General features: G+C 40.6%; 1 protein-coding gene across 1 annotated transcript in view; it reads left to right on the top strand.

The window, feature by feature from the left end:
* Window positions 1-10,693: 10,693 nt before the first annotated feature.
* Window positions 10,694-17,245, top strand: part of TNKS2 (tankyrase 2) — a 28,852-nt gene continuing 22,300 nt past the window's right edge. The window contains exons 1-4 of the mRNA XM_054276700.1: window positions 10,694-10,898; window positions 15,051-15,275; window positions 16,205-16,300; window positions 16,955-16,991. Of these exons, the coding sequence (XP_054132675.1) occupies window positions 10,694-10,898; window positions 15,051-15,275; window positions 16,205-16,300; window positions 16,955-16,991 (563 nt within the window). The remainder of the gene's footprint in view (window positions 10,899-15,050; window positions 15,276-16,204; window positions 16,301-16,954; window positions 16,992-17,245) is intronic.

Here is a 17,245-nt window from a genome sequence, read left to right as displayed (position 1 = left end):
AAGCACGTTTTCCTGACACCCAGTTTCTCCTCCTACCTCTTTTTTTTCATCCCTGCAGTTAGAGGAGCTGTGCTAGTCATGAGTGTCTATCAGCTCTGTGTGCCAGTCCTGGGGCTGGGCTCACATATCTGCACAACAAACTCTCCACAGTGGAAAATTCATCCCTGGACTGGGGCAAAGCAAGTTACTGGAGGGAATGTAACAGGGACTCAGTGTGTCATTCTTGCCCAGAGGACTCAAGGGGAAGGGATCAGATTCATCCTTGCCTCCTCCCACTTGTAGCTGACAGAAAATAATTGATTGTCAGTCAATTGACAGTCAATAATTGATTAAATGAATCTTTCTAAGAAATTTAGGGTCATGTCTGGTGTTTGCTGAAGACAGAGCAGGGCTTGAGATGAACTCCTTTGTCCTGAAAAATGGGTAAGAGCAGTCTTGTTCTCAGTTGCAGCTGAGGCACCTTCCAAGGTGCACAGCCTGTGAGCTCCAAGTGATCCCTCACAGAACCAGTGAATTAGTCTAACCATATGCTAACACAGCAGGTGCAAAAACAAGGTTAGTGTGTCAGTGGGTCTGCTGCCAACACGTGCCAATTTGGTAGCACAAATGCACAACTATTCACATTTATCTTAAAGGAAAGGCTCTGCACCTTATGCAGAAGCAATTTAAAAACAGGAGAGTGTTAGTTTCACATAGATAAACTTGGAGGACTGACATAAGTTAATAAAAGGTACACAGCAAAGGAAAAGAACATTCAAATAAATCCCTGCAGGTCACTGTGGCCTGCTTTGAGTTCCTTCCAAATTTAGCCTGGAGGGTCCATGCCCATGTGAAGTTGTTTTTGTACACAGCACAACAAAACTGGTCCAAGCTGAGCTTCAAACGGAAAAACAAATTCCACTATCTCTTTCATATTTTTCCTTCTTAAACACTTGATAACTTAAAACCTTCCAATAGCTGACAGAAAATTTGCTAGTTAAGAAGTTGTTTAGAGATCCCTGAGTTGAAAGACAGAATGTGAAGTGAACACCAGTCAAGGTACCAAGGAACTATGGAAGATCTTCTCTGGGACCTGTCCCTGGAAAGCCTGTTGCTATTTGGGGCTTTTTTTGTAAACATATTTTTTCCTACAAGAGAAGGAATAAATTTTTTCCTATTAAGTAGCCAGAAAGAGCAGATAATTGTCAATCATTCGTGAAAATATTTCCCTCTCACCTCCCAAAAGTAAAAAAAATCTTAGACTTTTTAATATAGATTTTTTTTTTATTGTTTGGGGTTCTTGGTTAACATTTATGTAAATAGTTCCATTTAGTAATTTTAAGTGCTGTGGTGTTTTGCAAAAGAAGTGGGTACAAAATATCCTGTGTGCAGAATCACAATTTAATTTGTTAGCCATGTTTCTAATTCAGTTTTTAGCATAACAGAAATACCATTTTGGCCTAAAAAATCAAGGTCTTTTACTGATTTTAAATTTCTGGTTTGAAACTTTTTGACACATAATTCACATTATGTTTATGGTGGTTTCTCTTCATTTAACTTCTTTTTCCCTAAACAATGGACAGAAGGCAGGGTTTCCAAATGGCACCATGTTCTAAGATTTATCAGGGTGCTTGGCATCAGAATTAAAAAGACCATCAGACTTTGCCGTTACTCACAGTAACCACATGCCCAGCTGCTTTATACAATTCCTCCCAATATATTATAGCCCCACAGAGGGGCTATATTAAGTCTTGTCACAGTTTGAATTTGGAACCCCTGTCCAAAGAGTATAATGTCACCTAAGCCTTCACATTTTTGCTGGGAACAGCTAGAGCAGAAGCAGGGGTTTAAACTAGGACACTGGCAGTGTGCCTGTAAAAAAAAAAAAAAACAAACTGCCAATAAATCTTCTGTCCAAAGTATTTGGACAAAGTGTAACTTAGAAATTAAAAAGAATCAGTAACCAGGCAATTTCAAAATACAAACACGCAATCTTGGATTCCTTGTTTCCTTGTCAAGAAAAAGTATATTTCCAAAGTAAGTCAGTAACTAAAGGTTAAATCTGATTCCTTAGGCTGCTTTCCTAAAGGAGGAGCTTCAGTGCTGTGCCAAGCTGACTTCTATCCATACATACAGATATCAATCTTGAGCAACTCTGTGAGCTTGGCCTGTGTGGGAACATAGCTTGAATTTCATCCCTCCTGATCAGACTAATAATAATAGCAAGGCTATGACTACTTCATTCTGCCAACAGAACTATTTAGGTGGTTTAGTATCACTTTGCAGAACATCTGCTTTTACTTCACCCCTTTTTCATTTTTGAATTAACTCTTATCACACCTACAGTGAACTCTTCTACCATGCCAACTGGGTGATTACCTCAATAAAAAAGACAAGGTAGCTGTACAAATGCTGCTTTGCAAGAAGGGCAAAGTGGTGCGCACTCCACACAGCAGTGTTGCACTCCCTGCCCATCCTCCATCCATCCTGCTGCCTCTCAAGCCCCTTGCAGCCTGCAGCCTTCGTGGCCCTGTGCAGTGGAAGGGCCAGCTCACAGCATGTCTTAACCCAAGCTTCCAAGTCAGCAGCTGCTGGACAAGGATGTTGTTGTAGAGAGTGGTCTCAGGGCGGCCATTAATGCATAATTTAGATATAACCACTACGGTTTCCCATAGCTTTTTTGAACAATGTAAGTAGCATGAATACTTGTTTCATTTCTTATTATACTGAAGCATAATGTTCTGATTTCTGGTTCTTCTCTTCAGGGATTTATTAAATATTCCTTTTAAGAATGTTATGAGCTCAGCATCAAAGTACATTATAAATCTGTCCAGAAATAAATAACACGGTGCTGGGGAATGTTAGCTAAGGGAATCTATGGTAGATTTATTTCTTTCTCTCCCACTCTTCTGCTAGTGCAGAGGCAAAGCTTTCAGATTCTTTTCCTATCCCAAAGGGACTGGCAGTTGACCAGCTTAATTATCAAAGCTCTCTATGTAAGTCAATATGACTACTCCAAATATTCCAATATTTTGCTAGACAGAACTAGGCCATGTGGGGAAAAAAAAAAAACTAATTCAGCTCTTAGCCAAGGTGGGCTACACCTACAGGACTCTGTGAGACCTCTGCTAAAAGCAGACCAGTTCTCCCCCAGAAGATGATGTTACTGTGTTGTTAGATGCAAAAGACAGTTTCTACTTCACACTCCCTATAAGGTAAATCCAACTTCTCAGAACTTCCCTCTCTCTCTGTTACCTGAGTAGATGCCAAGTGAGAATTGCTCAGAAAAGTACAATTTTATTTTATTCCATTTTTGTTTTGCTAAAAGCTCTTTTGGCTAAATTGGAGGATTCCCAATACCTCCTGATGTTTCCTTACTGTGGTTTTTCTGTCTTGAATAAAATTAACACAGGCATGTATCAGTAGTTGTGGTAAATCTGCACTGTGGCTTCTCACATTTTTGCTACAGCACAGACTGCTTTTGGATCTCTCCATGTAGCCATAAAAAGGGAAACTGATATTCTTAATAGCATTATCAAACACTGTTACAGTGTAAGGTGCCTGAATGGAGAAGAAAACCCCTGAGCCATTTGTGCATGTGCTCTTATCAGTTCTACAGTGCTCTGCGCCCCTTGGAATGCACAGCAGACTTTGCTGGTTGTGTCAAACTGGCTCAAATGATGATTTGTTTGCCTACCATTTAGGATCCCTAGTAACTAGCATGCATTCCATATATTTTTTCCTGGAATATCATTTATCTTGGATCAAATACAAATTAGGCCAACTTGTATCCAATGTTTATCTGTCACAGAGGACTTCTGTTTACAAGCTAAGAAGGCCACAAGAACATCTGGGTCCTGTCATCTAGGTTACAAGGGCTATTCTGGCCCACACTGAATAGTTTCCACGCAAGGACAGTATTGAGGAATATAGCAGTAGCTCTGCTCCATGAACTGTCCAGACAGCAGAGAAAGGATCATCAGCAAAATTCTTTCTGAAGAAAACCAGTTGGTAACCCAATGTGAAAAATGCTATTTCACTGTTAGATGCCTGTGGGACCTTGATTTGTGTGCACACACATTGTGTGCAGAGATAACACTTCCAATGTCCTTAAGGTTTTAAGATCTCCACACCAGTCTAACCTTCCATTCAGCTGTTCTGTTTCCAGTCTTGAAGTTGTTCAAGTTATGAGACAGATCTGGAAGTAAAATAGGCTTCCATTGGGTATTTTCTGGGGAAGTGAGGTAGGAGACTCAGTGAAGTATTTCTCATCTTGAAGACCAAAGGGCCTGACCAGATGAGGCAAAGAATTGAAAAGGAAAGGGAGAAGGATGACCATTCATGTTCCTGGAACCGTTCCAGAGAGATAGAACATAAGATATATTTAGTGACCTTGCTGTTGAAATGAAATATTGTGTAACTTCACCTTAGCAGCAATAGTTAGCATTTGTGTAATCATGCAAAGTAAAAATGACCTACTTTTTAATTATAAAGAAATGTATTCAGTAACTCTAAAATATAAAAAGGAAAATTTTAAAATATACTCCCCAGATAGCTAAAATCTTCATTACATATCATTTCCCTATACACTGAAATGATTGCCATTTAAAGAGGAATTTATCAGGTATTAGGCATTGGCTGTATTGGCCAAGTACACAGTGCTGTGCTAAATAATCACATTCCCGGGTGAAATTTAGCACCATTTATTATTTTGAGGCAGTCAGATTACATCACTGTGTACCCATGATCTTGAGAGTCACTATAAGGCAACATTTCAACAATCAAGGCATGTTTGATAAAAGAAGAAAATCAGTAATTTTCTAAACTTAATGGAAAAATTATCTTCCATGGACAAACAAAGACATAAATTACTGCTATAAGGCTTCATATAAACTATATAGAAGAAATCTCAGTTGCTTATAATAATTAGAGATTTAAAAAAGTAGATTACAGAAATAATCATAGAATAAACTGCCTGAATAAAGTGCTTAAAACTTTCTCTCTCTTGCTAAAGGCTTTTAACTTATTTTTGCAATTTAATTTGCTTTCAACACTGTTCAAGTATATAGTTATTTTAGAACTTTCTGATTACTCAATTTTTTCTAACTTTTGTTAGACTCAAGCCTTCAATAAATTTAAGGTGTAACCAGCAGTTCTGCTGCTTTTTTTGATCTCAGAGATCTGATAAAGGGATTCTGTCTTCAACTGACTCAGGGAACAAATAAATGAAATATACATCCCTTAAGTGAGGATTAGCCCCTGATTTGTAGAGTGGCTGTCTAGTCTGCATTCAGGTAGGAAAGCAAATATCTTTATCTGGTAAATATCTGAGTATTATGAAATTTTTCTGTTAAAGACAAAAATATCTTTGGATGAAGATTTTAAACCTTGCTTGCAGGAACATAAGAATTGTCTTAATGGAGCACTTTTTCCCTCAAAGAATATCCCTCACAAAATATACTCTACCCTTTCTGAGACATTACTGGTTATGATGAATTTTAAGGTGTGGGAAAAATCCTCCCAAAGGAGAAATTTCTAGCTGTACTGCTGGTTTAGCTCTGTGATAATTTATGCTTAGTAGGACATATACATAACTGTGTTCACTTCCCATAATCCTCCTTTTAAAAATAAAAAATTGTATTCATTTTTATAGGCTTTTACTGAAGATTACTGACCATTAGAGTGTGACACCAACAACCATTTGAACGTTTCCTACTTTCTGTCACTAAGTTAAAAATCTGCATGTATTGTTCACAGTAAGTCTTAGGATTTTAATGGTTTAATGTCTGATTTCAATATCACTGTAATGACATTCCTTCTTTTCACCACAATTCCTCTTCTGAATCACTGCCATGGACTACTTTTCAGCGGGAGCCTTCCATTATAAATACTGTTCACTGGATTGGACAATTATTACTTCATGGTGAAACTGTAAAAACTTCTTAAACTAAGTAACTTTTTCTTAGGCTGAAGTCAAGAATAGCTTGTTCATTCTCCTATTTTTTCCCTGGACTGTGGAACTAGCTGTTCCAAGAAGCCATCATTTGAATTGTTGAGAAATTGCCTCTCAAAGATCTGGCCTGAAATAACAACTTGACAATCTATGTGCAACTATTTGGAGTGGTACACTACTACTTCCTTAAAAAAACATTACATTTAGTTTCTTCTTTGCCTTCCTTCACACTGCCTGCTCTGGATGGTATTTACATACTATAGGCAACCAATTCAGGTCTCCAAATTAAAAGTATAGGCTTCTTATGCCATCAGTGGAAAGAGGAACAATGCTTCAGAGGGCAATTAGGAGTAAAACACTGAGAAACCTGCCTGCTTTGTTAATTTATTGGAGGACCTGGGCACTTCTGTTAAAGGCCCAGGGCAGATTGTGAAGATGTCTGAACCTCCACAGAGCCTTTTATATTTTTTTTGCTTTTAATTGGGACAGAAAACAAGTACCAAAATTTGTTAATAAAATGTCACTTGAATTGCCATTTAAATGTATGGAGAGTCTCTTGTTACTTGTTGGTTGCTCCTTCTAAATATTCCCCCTTAGGATGATTTTTCAAGAGAATTGCTCTTTCCCTATTACTATCTCAGTCAGTTCTGAGATTTAGACAGATTTTAACCTAATTAGCCCACTATTTTTTTTTCTTTTGACTGGCTCCAGAAAAAATGAATTTCATGGCTGGACAGATATTCGGGTTTGCCTTCAATTGCTTTCAGCATGTTCATATTATTATGAACACTTGAGGTACAGATGAATCTGTTTTGCTGGCATCCCCAGTCAATGTTGATCTTTAGCCCTACTGCTCCTCTGCTGCTTGTGGTTTCTTCCCAATAAAAAATCACAACTTCCCAGGCCTCTGCCATGTTCTCATGCTGGCACCCTGTGTAGTTCTGCTTTGCACGTAAGGAGCCTACGCTTTTAAAAAAGCTCTCTGTCACCCCAGAATGTTCCAGGCACTACAGAAAAACAAACAAGAGCTCCATTTAAGCCCTCTAGACATGTTTCTGTCTAGCAGTTTTTGACAGAAAACTGCAACAATTTTAAACAAATCATGGGCATCCTGGACCAAAGGTTTCTTTTTTCTGTGCAATCTAGTTTCCATGAACTCTTATAGAACACAAACTTCTCCCTAGCACTAAAAAGGATCTTCTCTAACTGCTGTCCCCACAGCTGGTCATGCAGCTGCTGAACAATTATCTGGGTTGCTGCATACACAAATAGAGTATTTTGATAACTAAATGGCCTCCCATTACAGCTGGTTAGCAACTGACAGTATATCCCCATCTCCTAGAGGGACCACTTGGCTTTGTGCTTGCTCCTCTCTGAAAAGCTCAGTCTCTCAACATTTCACCATCTCCATGTCTCCTCTTTTTTTTTTTTCTTTTAAATCCCTTTGTTATTCCAGAACAACATTTTATGATTATTATACTTTACCCCCAACTGCTGGTTAAATATAGGTGTTGCATATAAAACACCACTAACTACACATGGGTAACTGGCAGAAAAAAAGAACCAGTTCCTGCTTGTTTAAGAGACATGCCCAAAGTACTTGATGGATGAGATAAGAAGGGGAAGGGAGAAAGTTTCTGTAAAGATCCAGTATTACACATACTCACTGATGTACAGCCTGTACTGCTTTGATTTTGCAGTGAGCCTATAATTCATAAACTGATCTTTTAAATTAGAAAAAGAAGCTTGCACTGAGAAAGTTTCTATTTATACTTATAAGAATGTAGTAATAAACAACAGATCACTTCTGTTTCTCTCCAAAATAAACTCTTTTCTTTATAGGAATGTTTTATTATTTCCTGATGTACACATTAATTATCCCTGGTTTGGGCTTTTTTCCCAAGTCTCATCTGGAAATACTTCAAATGGAATAAATTTTAAATCATTCTGCTTTTGGAATAAGCTAAATTTCTGAACTCTTTAAATGTTCTATTTATTCCAGCATTTTACTTTGCTTCCAAGAGCAAGGCAAAGAACTGCGGGGACCAATTAGAAAAAGCTGGAAAATCCTCATAACATGAAGGGCTGACAGCTGAAAATCCTAAACCTGATGGACTGCCTTGTAGATTGGCATGAACAGTGTCTCTCCCCATAAGTAAACCTTAATCTCCTAAGCAGAAAGGAAAATAATTTCTTCTTAAGGCTGCAAGGCTGCTCTAGTCTTTCCATGCCCAACAATCCCTCTTTCCCTTTCTTTTTCTATATATTTCTCTATTTATTTTTCTTTTTCTTTTTTCCCCGTCATTTTTTCTATTTTTTCCTTCCTTTTTATCTCCTTTCCTTTCCTGCCCTCTAGTGACCAACCAAGCATGTTCCTAAACAAACTGAGCACACTTCCAAAATACTTCATGTTTCTGTTTTGTGAGGTTATGCCACCAGAATAAATATACTTCAAAGGCAGAGGCCATTGTTATATCCCAAATTACACTAAAAGGAATAACAGTGAAATGTTTCTGAGCTGTTCATGGCTGAGCCTCTCAGGCTGGGTTAGTAACAGGTGGGTTACAAACCCCCTGCTACATCTAGAAAAGTCCCTGCCACCTGTATTGAGTGGGATTTGGCATATATTTCAGCTGTGATTTCCTAACCATGCTGTTGTACAGAAGAAGGAAGAAAAATATTGAATTTTACAGATTATTTTCTCATAAAATAAATAAACATATAAATAACATATAAAAGGGGGGTGTGTATGGTGAATCTCAAAAGTCACTGAGAATGCTATTAACACACCAGTACCAAAATATGCTGAGAGTCTTTGCCTCCTGAATTCAAGGCAAATTGAATCCTGCTCTTACAGAGTAATTTTTTAATTGTTTCCATTCATAAAACCTGCGGTAGTTTCACAGTCAAGCTATCACAAAGACATGCTGGGAAAGGAAATCAGGCTGTAGATAATTTAGAATAGTAGTACCTTTTGGGTATAGTGATGTGGAGAGAATGTAGAATTTATATCAGGCTATGCTCTTTATAATCATGCTCCAGCAGAACAGTAAAATATTGTTCTGGATTTTAAATTACTCAGAAGACTGAGGAGCAGGGTGTGTTTGTGTTTACATGGGTATTTGCACTTCCACAGATTTCTAGATACAAAGTCCCCTCTTTAATTTTGAAATGAAAGCAGTCAAGTTAATGCATTTGCTGTTTCTGCTGTTAGTGCAATCTGCTGCTTCTCTGCTTCTGCAGAGAAGGGTTTATGATAACTCAAAAGCTTGTATCATTTTCCAAGCTATGCTAATGGTGATAATAAAAGATACAAATGGCAGCATTGCAGGTCTTGTTTTCAGTCTGTGGTGCCTGCAGGCAGGAAGGGAAGCTCTCATCATGCACACTTTGGAGAAGTTGGAAGGTCTGAGAGGGCCTATGAGCCACAGCTGATGACAGCTTATTTGGGAACATCATGGCCCCATGCAAAGCAGTGGATGAATTATGTACGTGTGGGACTCTGGCCATTCCCTGCCTGCTGAGCACAGCTTGAAATTTCAATGCAGACACAGAGATAAACCAGTGGGATTACAGAAAACACACATGACCAAGGCATCACGTTTGTCAAAGCATGTGGTTCCTGCCCTGCGCTGGCTGCATTCTTCTGTCACTCTGCTGCTGTGGCTGTGTGTAAATTACCAAACTGAACACACACTGATACAAGCATCAGACCTTGCTCTGTCACTAGCATGGTGACAGCCTGGTACAGCTTGTAGTCTCCCCCCAAAAATTCCTGAGTGCAGTTTAGGCATTAGTATGGACCAGGGAAAGAAAATTTGGATGTAACTTCCTTGTTTCAGGGACAGGGATGTTTGACAGAATGGAAGTGACTAGACTGTACAAATGTGCTTGATCTTTTTCCTCATACTTAAGTCATTTAATTTCCTAATGTGACAGAAGTCTGCAAGGTGAATTGACTTTGGAGGTACTCATCTCTGCATTTGCAACAGGAAGGTACTGACCCTATTCAACTACTTTTTTCCAAAGTGTTTTAATATGGTGTGAATAAAAAAACCCCACGTTTCAGAGTGATCAACTGAATTCTATTCCAGTCAATCCCATCTGGGCTCAGGCTTCCCCATCAAGCCGATGAGCTAACTGCAGGGGCAGGGAGGGACAGAACTCTTCCTATTCTCTTCCAAAACTTTGAATTGGCAAAGTCAACTAACAGGTTTTTTAATATCTGTGTTTCGAGATTAATAAAGAGAACTGTGTAATTTAAGTTGTATAATTTCCATTTCATAGTTATTATGCAAGTTCTGAACTTCCTCGGAGTCACGGTATTTTCCTATATAAGCAACCGTGCAAGGATCATGAAGCCATTGGCACCAAAATGCAGTCTTACACACTTGCAGGGGGGAAAAATACCTGAACAGAAAAATCCCTACATTTAATTACTGAGAGCACCTAAGGCACATTTGTTCATCTGGGACGAATGGCTGGCGCTGTATTTATTTTCATTTTCTGCCCCTCACCATCCCTCCCGAGGGAGCAGGGGGCACTGAGGGCAGCCCGTGAGAGGCCGCGCTGGGCTCCGCTCCCGGCCTGGGCCGCAGCACCGCGGCCCGGCGCTGGGAGGCTCCCGCCGCGCGCGCTTGCGCACGAGGCCGGCGGTGCCCGGATCCCTCCGCCGGGCGCAGCGCCCGCCCGGGAGCGCGTGCGGAGGCCCCCGGGCCGTGAGGGGCGGCGGGCGGGGGCTGCGCGGGGCCCGGCCCGGCCATGGCGGGGCGAAGGTGCGCGGGAGGCGCGGCCGCCCTGGCCGAGGCGCCGGGCTGCGGCGCGGCGGCGGCCGAGCCGGCCCGGGAGCTGTTCGAGGCCTGCAGGAACGGGGACGTGGAGCGGGTCAAGCGGCTGGTGCGGCCCGAGAACGTGAACAGCCGGGACACGGCGGGCAGGAAGTCCAGCCCGCTGCACTTCGCCGCAGGTACCGGGGCAGGGGGAGCCGGGCGGCAGCGCCGCCTCCACGGGACGCCGGGCTGGGCCGCGGGGCAGCGCCGGGAGCACCGGGCCGCTCAGGCCTCGCCGCTCGGGCCGGGCGCAGCGCCGGGGTCCGAGCGCTCCGCCGGCCCCGAGCATCGCCCCCGCCCCGCTGCCCTGCCCGGCCCTGGGGCCGAACCGGCGTCACCCGCGCGGAGGGGTCAGCGAGCGGTACAGCCGTGTCTGCTCGCTTATTTAATTTTTCTTATTTTTCCTTTTTTTTTAAAAACAAACCTCATCTGGCTTTGAGGACGCATCTGGAGTGGGGTTTCTGCCGTTCGTATTGTGACACGTGAGCTCTGACAGGGACACGTCCCACGTACAGTTCTCATGGATTCCAGCGGGCCTGTGCGTTTTTAGAAGTGAACGCGTGAAGGTGTTTGTCAGACAACACCGTTTCTAAGCTTTTTGCGTTCTTATCTTTGACAAATGGACTTTGTTAATTCAGGACGTAAGTAAGCAAACGCCTGGCGTCATTGCTTTCACTGGCAGCTGGCCAGAAGATTGTATCCCACCTTTTGAGACAAAGACCTGACTGTGACTTGTTTTCATGTTTGTTGTTTTGGTTTAATTACAGCCTTAGATGTAGGACTCCAGGGCTGACAGGCTGCAGAAAACACCAGCTGCTTTTCAGCTAATCAATATGGATAGTAACAAAGATGTTTATTTCTTTATTAGATTGTTTTGGTAAAGGTTTCAGGTGTCCTTTCCTCATGTTAAGAGAGCTTGACTCAGACTTAGGTCTAGGTTCTTGAAAGTCTCCTCAGGACAGCAGTATGTAATAAATTCAAGAAGCTTAATTGGCAAGAGAGCTCAGGAGACAACTTAAAATATCCTGTCAGAGGAAAATAAATTTTTGTAGCTAATTTTTTATATGCAGCAATCCTTCCTGTCCACTTATAAACTCTGAACTTCTAAACAACTGTGTATGTTTTAGAGCATTTGGGAGAGGTGAGGGGTAGGTTTTATTTATTTATGTGCTTTTGGTTAGTTTGGGGGTTTTTTGCCTAAATGTTTCTCATTCACTATAATGATCTGGTTTATCTCTCTGAACAGGGGTGATCTGTCTTGACTTTAAATAACTCCTGATCTGTAGAAAGATTTTTCTTTTGAAATGTGTAGCCATAGGTTCGTGTAATTGTTAGATTTCTAAGGTTGAACATGTTGGTGTGTAAATGGGAGACACTGTTGTCATCCCGAATCTTCTTCCAGCTTGCTACAGAGAAATGAACTGCTCCTCTCAGCGGCCTGTAGGAGATGCTGGGAGTTTCTGGTTCAATGGGACAGAAAGGAATTGTGTGATTTCTCTCTTTACCCCTCAGGTTGAGCTCTGCTGTTGTCAGCCCACCTGCAGTAGGCTCTGTGTGAAAGGTGGACATAAGTAGCTCTTCGTCTTGGGCCTGACTGGTTTTGTTTGGTTTTGCCTTTCCCCTGTTATTCACAGTTGGAATAATACTCACTTCTTTTGTCTTTGCCTCTGAAAGAGTCACATTCCAGGAAGTAAAAGCAAAAATCTGTTTTATTCTGGCTTTGTTTATCCTAGTTGTCTGGGTGTTCTTAGAAAATACATTACAGAACTTCTCTGACTAGTTTCATTCAGTTTCAAGATTTCTTTTATGGAGGAGTTAGAGCTGGAATACATAATGTCACCATGTTTTGTATTGCCCTTTTTTCCTTTTTTAGTAGCATTCTGGGTCTGAATTTGGGTTCTATTTTTTAAGTCTTTTCCCAGATCTTACTTAACAATTTTTAAAAAAAAATTAAACCCAATTCCTCTTTTTTCATGTGTCAGTTTGTAAAGGCAGATTTTGAAGTAAAATATGTAAAAGAAAAAAAGCTTCAGGCTCTCCCTAGAAATGTGTCATTATCAGAAGTAATACATATTGGAGTTTTGCTGGAGGTTGCTCTTTGGGTTTTGTAGTGCACAACTGTGTGTGTGATGGTTAAGTTATCCTGAAGGTTTAGTCCAGAGCCCACCAGCCTTCATAATAAAAGAGGCTCCATCCTCTCCCATCATAAACTGCATCTACTTCCTCAAGTCAGTCTTTTTCATCACAGTGTGTGTCAAAGTATCACAGGGATTTAAGGACTTGGCAGGTACTAAAATGCCCTTCCTGCAATCTAAATTTCATAAAATATATGAACACCCAAGGCAGGGGAGAAGAATTTGAGCTGAGTTCTTTCTGTTAGCTTTTTATCCCATCAGAAGTAGCTGAATGTCAATTATAACCCACTGTGATTGTAAATAAATACCTTTTTTTAATTATGTGCAGTTGTACATTTCATCTATGATTAATAATTGTGAATTGTCAGCTAAAAATTTGTAACTTTCCAGGGAACAAGTGCAGTGAGCTGCTCAGCTGTCACAGGTGATAGAAGATGATCAGCTCGGGGTCCTGAGTAGCCAGCCTTTCTTGTTGGCAATTAAAACAAAGAGTTCATGATGATAAGACCATTACCTTGCACAGTTGAAAGGTGTGATCCCATCTAGGTGGTCTCTTGATAAAAGCCCAAGAGCTAAAGAAAACACCTACCTCTTAAAAATTACAGTGTTGGGGTTTTTCAAAGTGTTGAAATAGTTTTTCCTGCAGCCAGCTGAGGGTGAAGAGGAGCTGTTGGAGTAGGCAGTGACTGCCTTCCCTGATAGCAAAGGCTGCCCTGCTTTCCACGCTCAGGAAAGAGCAGAGGCAGAGACCATTGTGCAGTTTGGCCACTTCCTCTGTACTCATGCATCCTTTAGAAAGCAATGGGAAAATAATTCCCCTTCCATATATGGTGCCCTGGTGTACAGATGCTTCCCCAAGGAAGTAAGGAATCCCTGCTGTGCACTGGGGGCTGGACAGAAGTTACAAAAATTGGTGTGATACAAATGAGGTCATTTCATGGACATTAAATTAGCTACAGGGGTGGTGCTGTACTGAAGGTACTTCGTGAATAGATGCAGGCTTTGCTGGGAGGGAAGCTGTGGATTGCTCATGAATTGTATCTGATTGAGCCTCTGTATTAAATGGAGGGATCTGAGGGAATTCTCTATGCCTATAATAAGGTTTACTACAGCTGATTATCAATTATGATGTTGATTCCTGGTGAGGAATTTTGTAAAAATGTGACTTTACATCAACACCTTGAGGGGTGGGAATTCTTCTGTACAAGAATGAGTGGTTTAGCTGCCAGATAGGTAGTAAAGAATTTGATCAGAGTCTTTTGTAGCATAATTGCAGCAGTCCTGGTGAACATTTTTTGGTATTCAGAAGAAAATACCAAGCAGTTTGTACTCAAATAACAGTTTTGATTATGTGTTTGCAGGACTCCTGCACATGTGAAGGTCTCTTCTGAGTAGTTCCTCAAAATAATTTAGTCCATTTTGAGTATATATTCAAACTATAAACAGAATTTTTTGAAAGCTTGAGGAAAAAAGAAAAATGTGAGGATACATTTAAGAAAAATAACAGTATTTATGGTACTTAGAATAGCTGAACATATTGAAAAATGAGAAACATTATGCATATAATGGAATATAGACAATAAGACTGCATGGGTATAGCCACTAAGATTTTTTTTGGCAGCAGAACCATATGCTTGTGTGTGCAGTGAATATGAGTTACTGTGCCTGTGCAGATAAATTGGTTTTGCATGGACCATGTGTCTGATCCAGTTCTCATCCCAAGTATTCTGAGCTTCTGTTCTCTGTTAGGACAGGCAGGGTGGGTAAGTGCCATGGTGAGACTCAAAAGTGAATTTGCTGTAGGGTCTGTGGTTCTGGCCTCATATGGAGATAGTAAAGCAAATATAGATACAGTTTGATGTCCTAGTTCATTTGCCATTGTATAAGTATGCCAGGTACAGCTGAAACGTGAGGGAACCCTATCAAGGCATTAATTGTTTCTGTAATCTTTAATATTACTTTTCTACTGAATTCAATCTTAATTTTTAAGAATTTCAGAAACATCCTTAATATGTAAATGCTTCTTTAGCAAACCATGCCAGTTGTGATTGTTTTTAGGAGTGGTTACTGAAGTTTGTTGGTTTAATCTGCACATCTGGGGCAGGAATTTCTCTTCCCCAACCCTGAAGCCTTTTCTCCCCTTTCCTCTTGCAGGTTTTGGTCGGAAGGATGTGGTTGAGTATTTACTCCAGAGCGGTGCCAATGTGCACGCGCGGGACGATGGCGGCCTTATCCCTCTGCACAACGCCTGCTCCTTCGGCCACGCTGAGGTTGTCAATCTGCTCCTGCGGCACGGGGCAGATCCCAATGCTCGAGATAATTGGAATTACACTCCCCTTCATGAAGCTGCCATTAAGGGGAAGACAGATGTCTGCATTGGTAATTTTCTCCCACTCTTCCTGTGACTGACTCAATTGTTTTCACTGTGAACAATCTAGAACCCTTTTAAGACCACTTTAACTCTATGGAGCTATGGCTGATACAAGGGTTAAAAGTAAACATCTTTCATAAACTTCAATTCATATGTCACTGTTATAAGATACAGGTTTTTGGATCTTTTTTTATAATTGTCTACCTATTAAGGTTTATCATGGGGAAAGTGCTTTAAAGTGACATGATGGAGCTAAATTCTCTTCTATTTCAGCCTAGACTCTTATGCTGCCTTCTGCTTCGGATCCCAGTGCAGTGGGAAGAGCAAAAGTGATCTTAATAATGGATTCATTCTGTCTTATGTGTAGCAGCTGTGTTAAATTAGTTAAGGATGGGAAAACTTCAATTATATTGACTACCTGTTTTACCTACACAGTTCTTAAGAGGAACTCTTTAAGGAGGTGATAGAAAGTTAGACACATAGTCGAGACACATTTCTTGATTGTGTGGTTTGCTGCCATTTACTTTAAGAGAGCTGTACAGATTACATTGCCTGTTTGGCCTGAGTGCAGCATGCACAGCCTGTCACTGCTGTCTGCAGGTTAGCACAGGATTTGGGGCAGCATGCTCTGGAGTTGATGGAAAATAGCTGAGTTTTGTGGTGGGTCAGTCACAAGCTTTCAAGAGAGATTGTCTCTGGTCAGTCTGTGGTTCTGTCTGTGTTCCCTTTCTGATCTGCTTTTTTCTCTTAAAATGTGTCTAGACATGTTTCATCAGAGACACTGGTCACAGATGAGATTGCAGAATGCTGACATTAAAAATTTGAAAAAGGAAGTTAGAATGTTTCTTCTGTTGTTTGCAGATTACAGTAATGTTATGTCTCATAAACCTTGTCTTATACAATTGTTTTCTCATGGAAAACTTTGGCATTTTTGCAGTACTGTTGCAGCACGGTGCTGAACCAACCATCCGGAACACAGATGGAAGAACAGCTTTGGATCTAGCAGACCCGTCTGCAAAAGCAGTGCTGACTGGTAAGTGATAATCTTTAGATTCCTTTATGACTAGTAACAGTTGAAGTGATGTAACACAGTAGTTTGGAGCTTGTCTTTTTGATACTACTTTAACTAGTCTCTGGTTTATAATTCTAAATAGAATTCCCATAAGGCTTTCATCATCTCAGTCATGGCATGTGTTCTGGATAGTTTATCATGCTAGTTCAATAATGAACTGTCAAATTTTTAGAGTCATAGAATGGCTTAGGTTGGAAGGGACCCTAAAGATCACATAATTCCAACCCCCTGTCATGGGCAGGAACATTGACTAGACCAGGCTGCCCAGACCCCATCCAACATGGCCTTAAGCGCATCCAGGGGCAGGGAATCTACAGCTTCTCTGGGCATCCTATTCCAGTGCCTCACTACTCTCTGGGTAAAGAATTTCCTCCTAACATTTAATCTAAATCTCTCCTCTTCCAGTTTGAGCACATTTCCCTTTGTGTTATCAATACCCACGTGTGTAAAAACTCACCCTTCCTCTTCTTTAAAAGCTCTTTTTAACAACTGAAAAAAATATTTGTTAGTACTCTAGCACTTATGTTCGCTAAAATTTTTGAAGAGGAGGATAAATAGTAAATTTCACATGCAGATATTTGTTCGATAGCTAAAGAAAGCCCTTTTGTCTTCTAGGTGAATACAAGAAAGATGAACTCTTAGAAAGTGCCAGGTATGTATGTTTGGAAAATAACTGGAATTAGTTGTATTTGCAGAATTTTGTGTAATTTATATATAGATATGTAGTCTTTGGAGCTTGCATTCCATCTAGATGCTAAGTTTTGCCTGTTTTCTGTGAATGAAGCTACAAAAGTAGTTGCGTAAATGCATTTTTGTTTTCTCTTTAATGCTGACAATGCAGAGGAGAATGTGTTGTGTCAGATCTGTTGAATGTTACCACAGTAAAAAATCTAAAACCAGAATAAG

Source organism: Melozone crissalis, unplaced genomic scaffold (assembly GCF_028551555.1).
Source record: "Melozone crissalis strain CALT ecotype California unplaced genomic scaffold, PUWL_Pcris_2 ptg000019l_1, whole genome shotgun sequence".
In the NCBI taxonomy this organism is placed as follows: domain Eukaryota; kingdom Metazoa; phylum Chordata; class Aves; order Passeriformes; family Passerellidae; genus Melozone; species Melozone crissalis.
The sequence above is the reverse complement of the archived record's forward strand: the minus strand, read 5'-3'. Positions and strand labels throughout refer to the sequence as shown.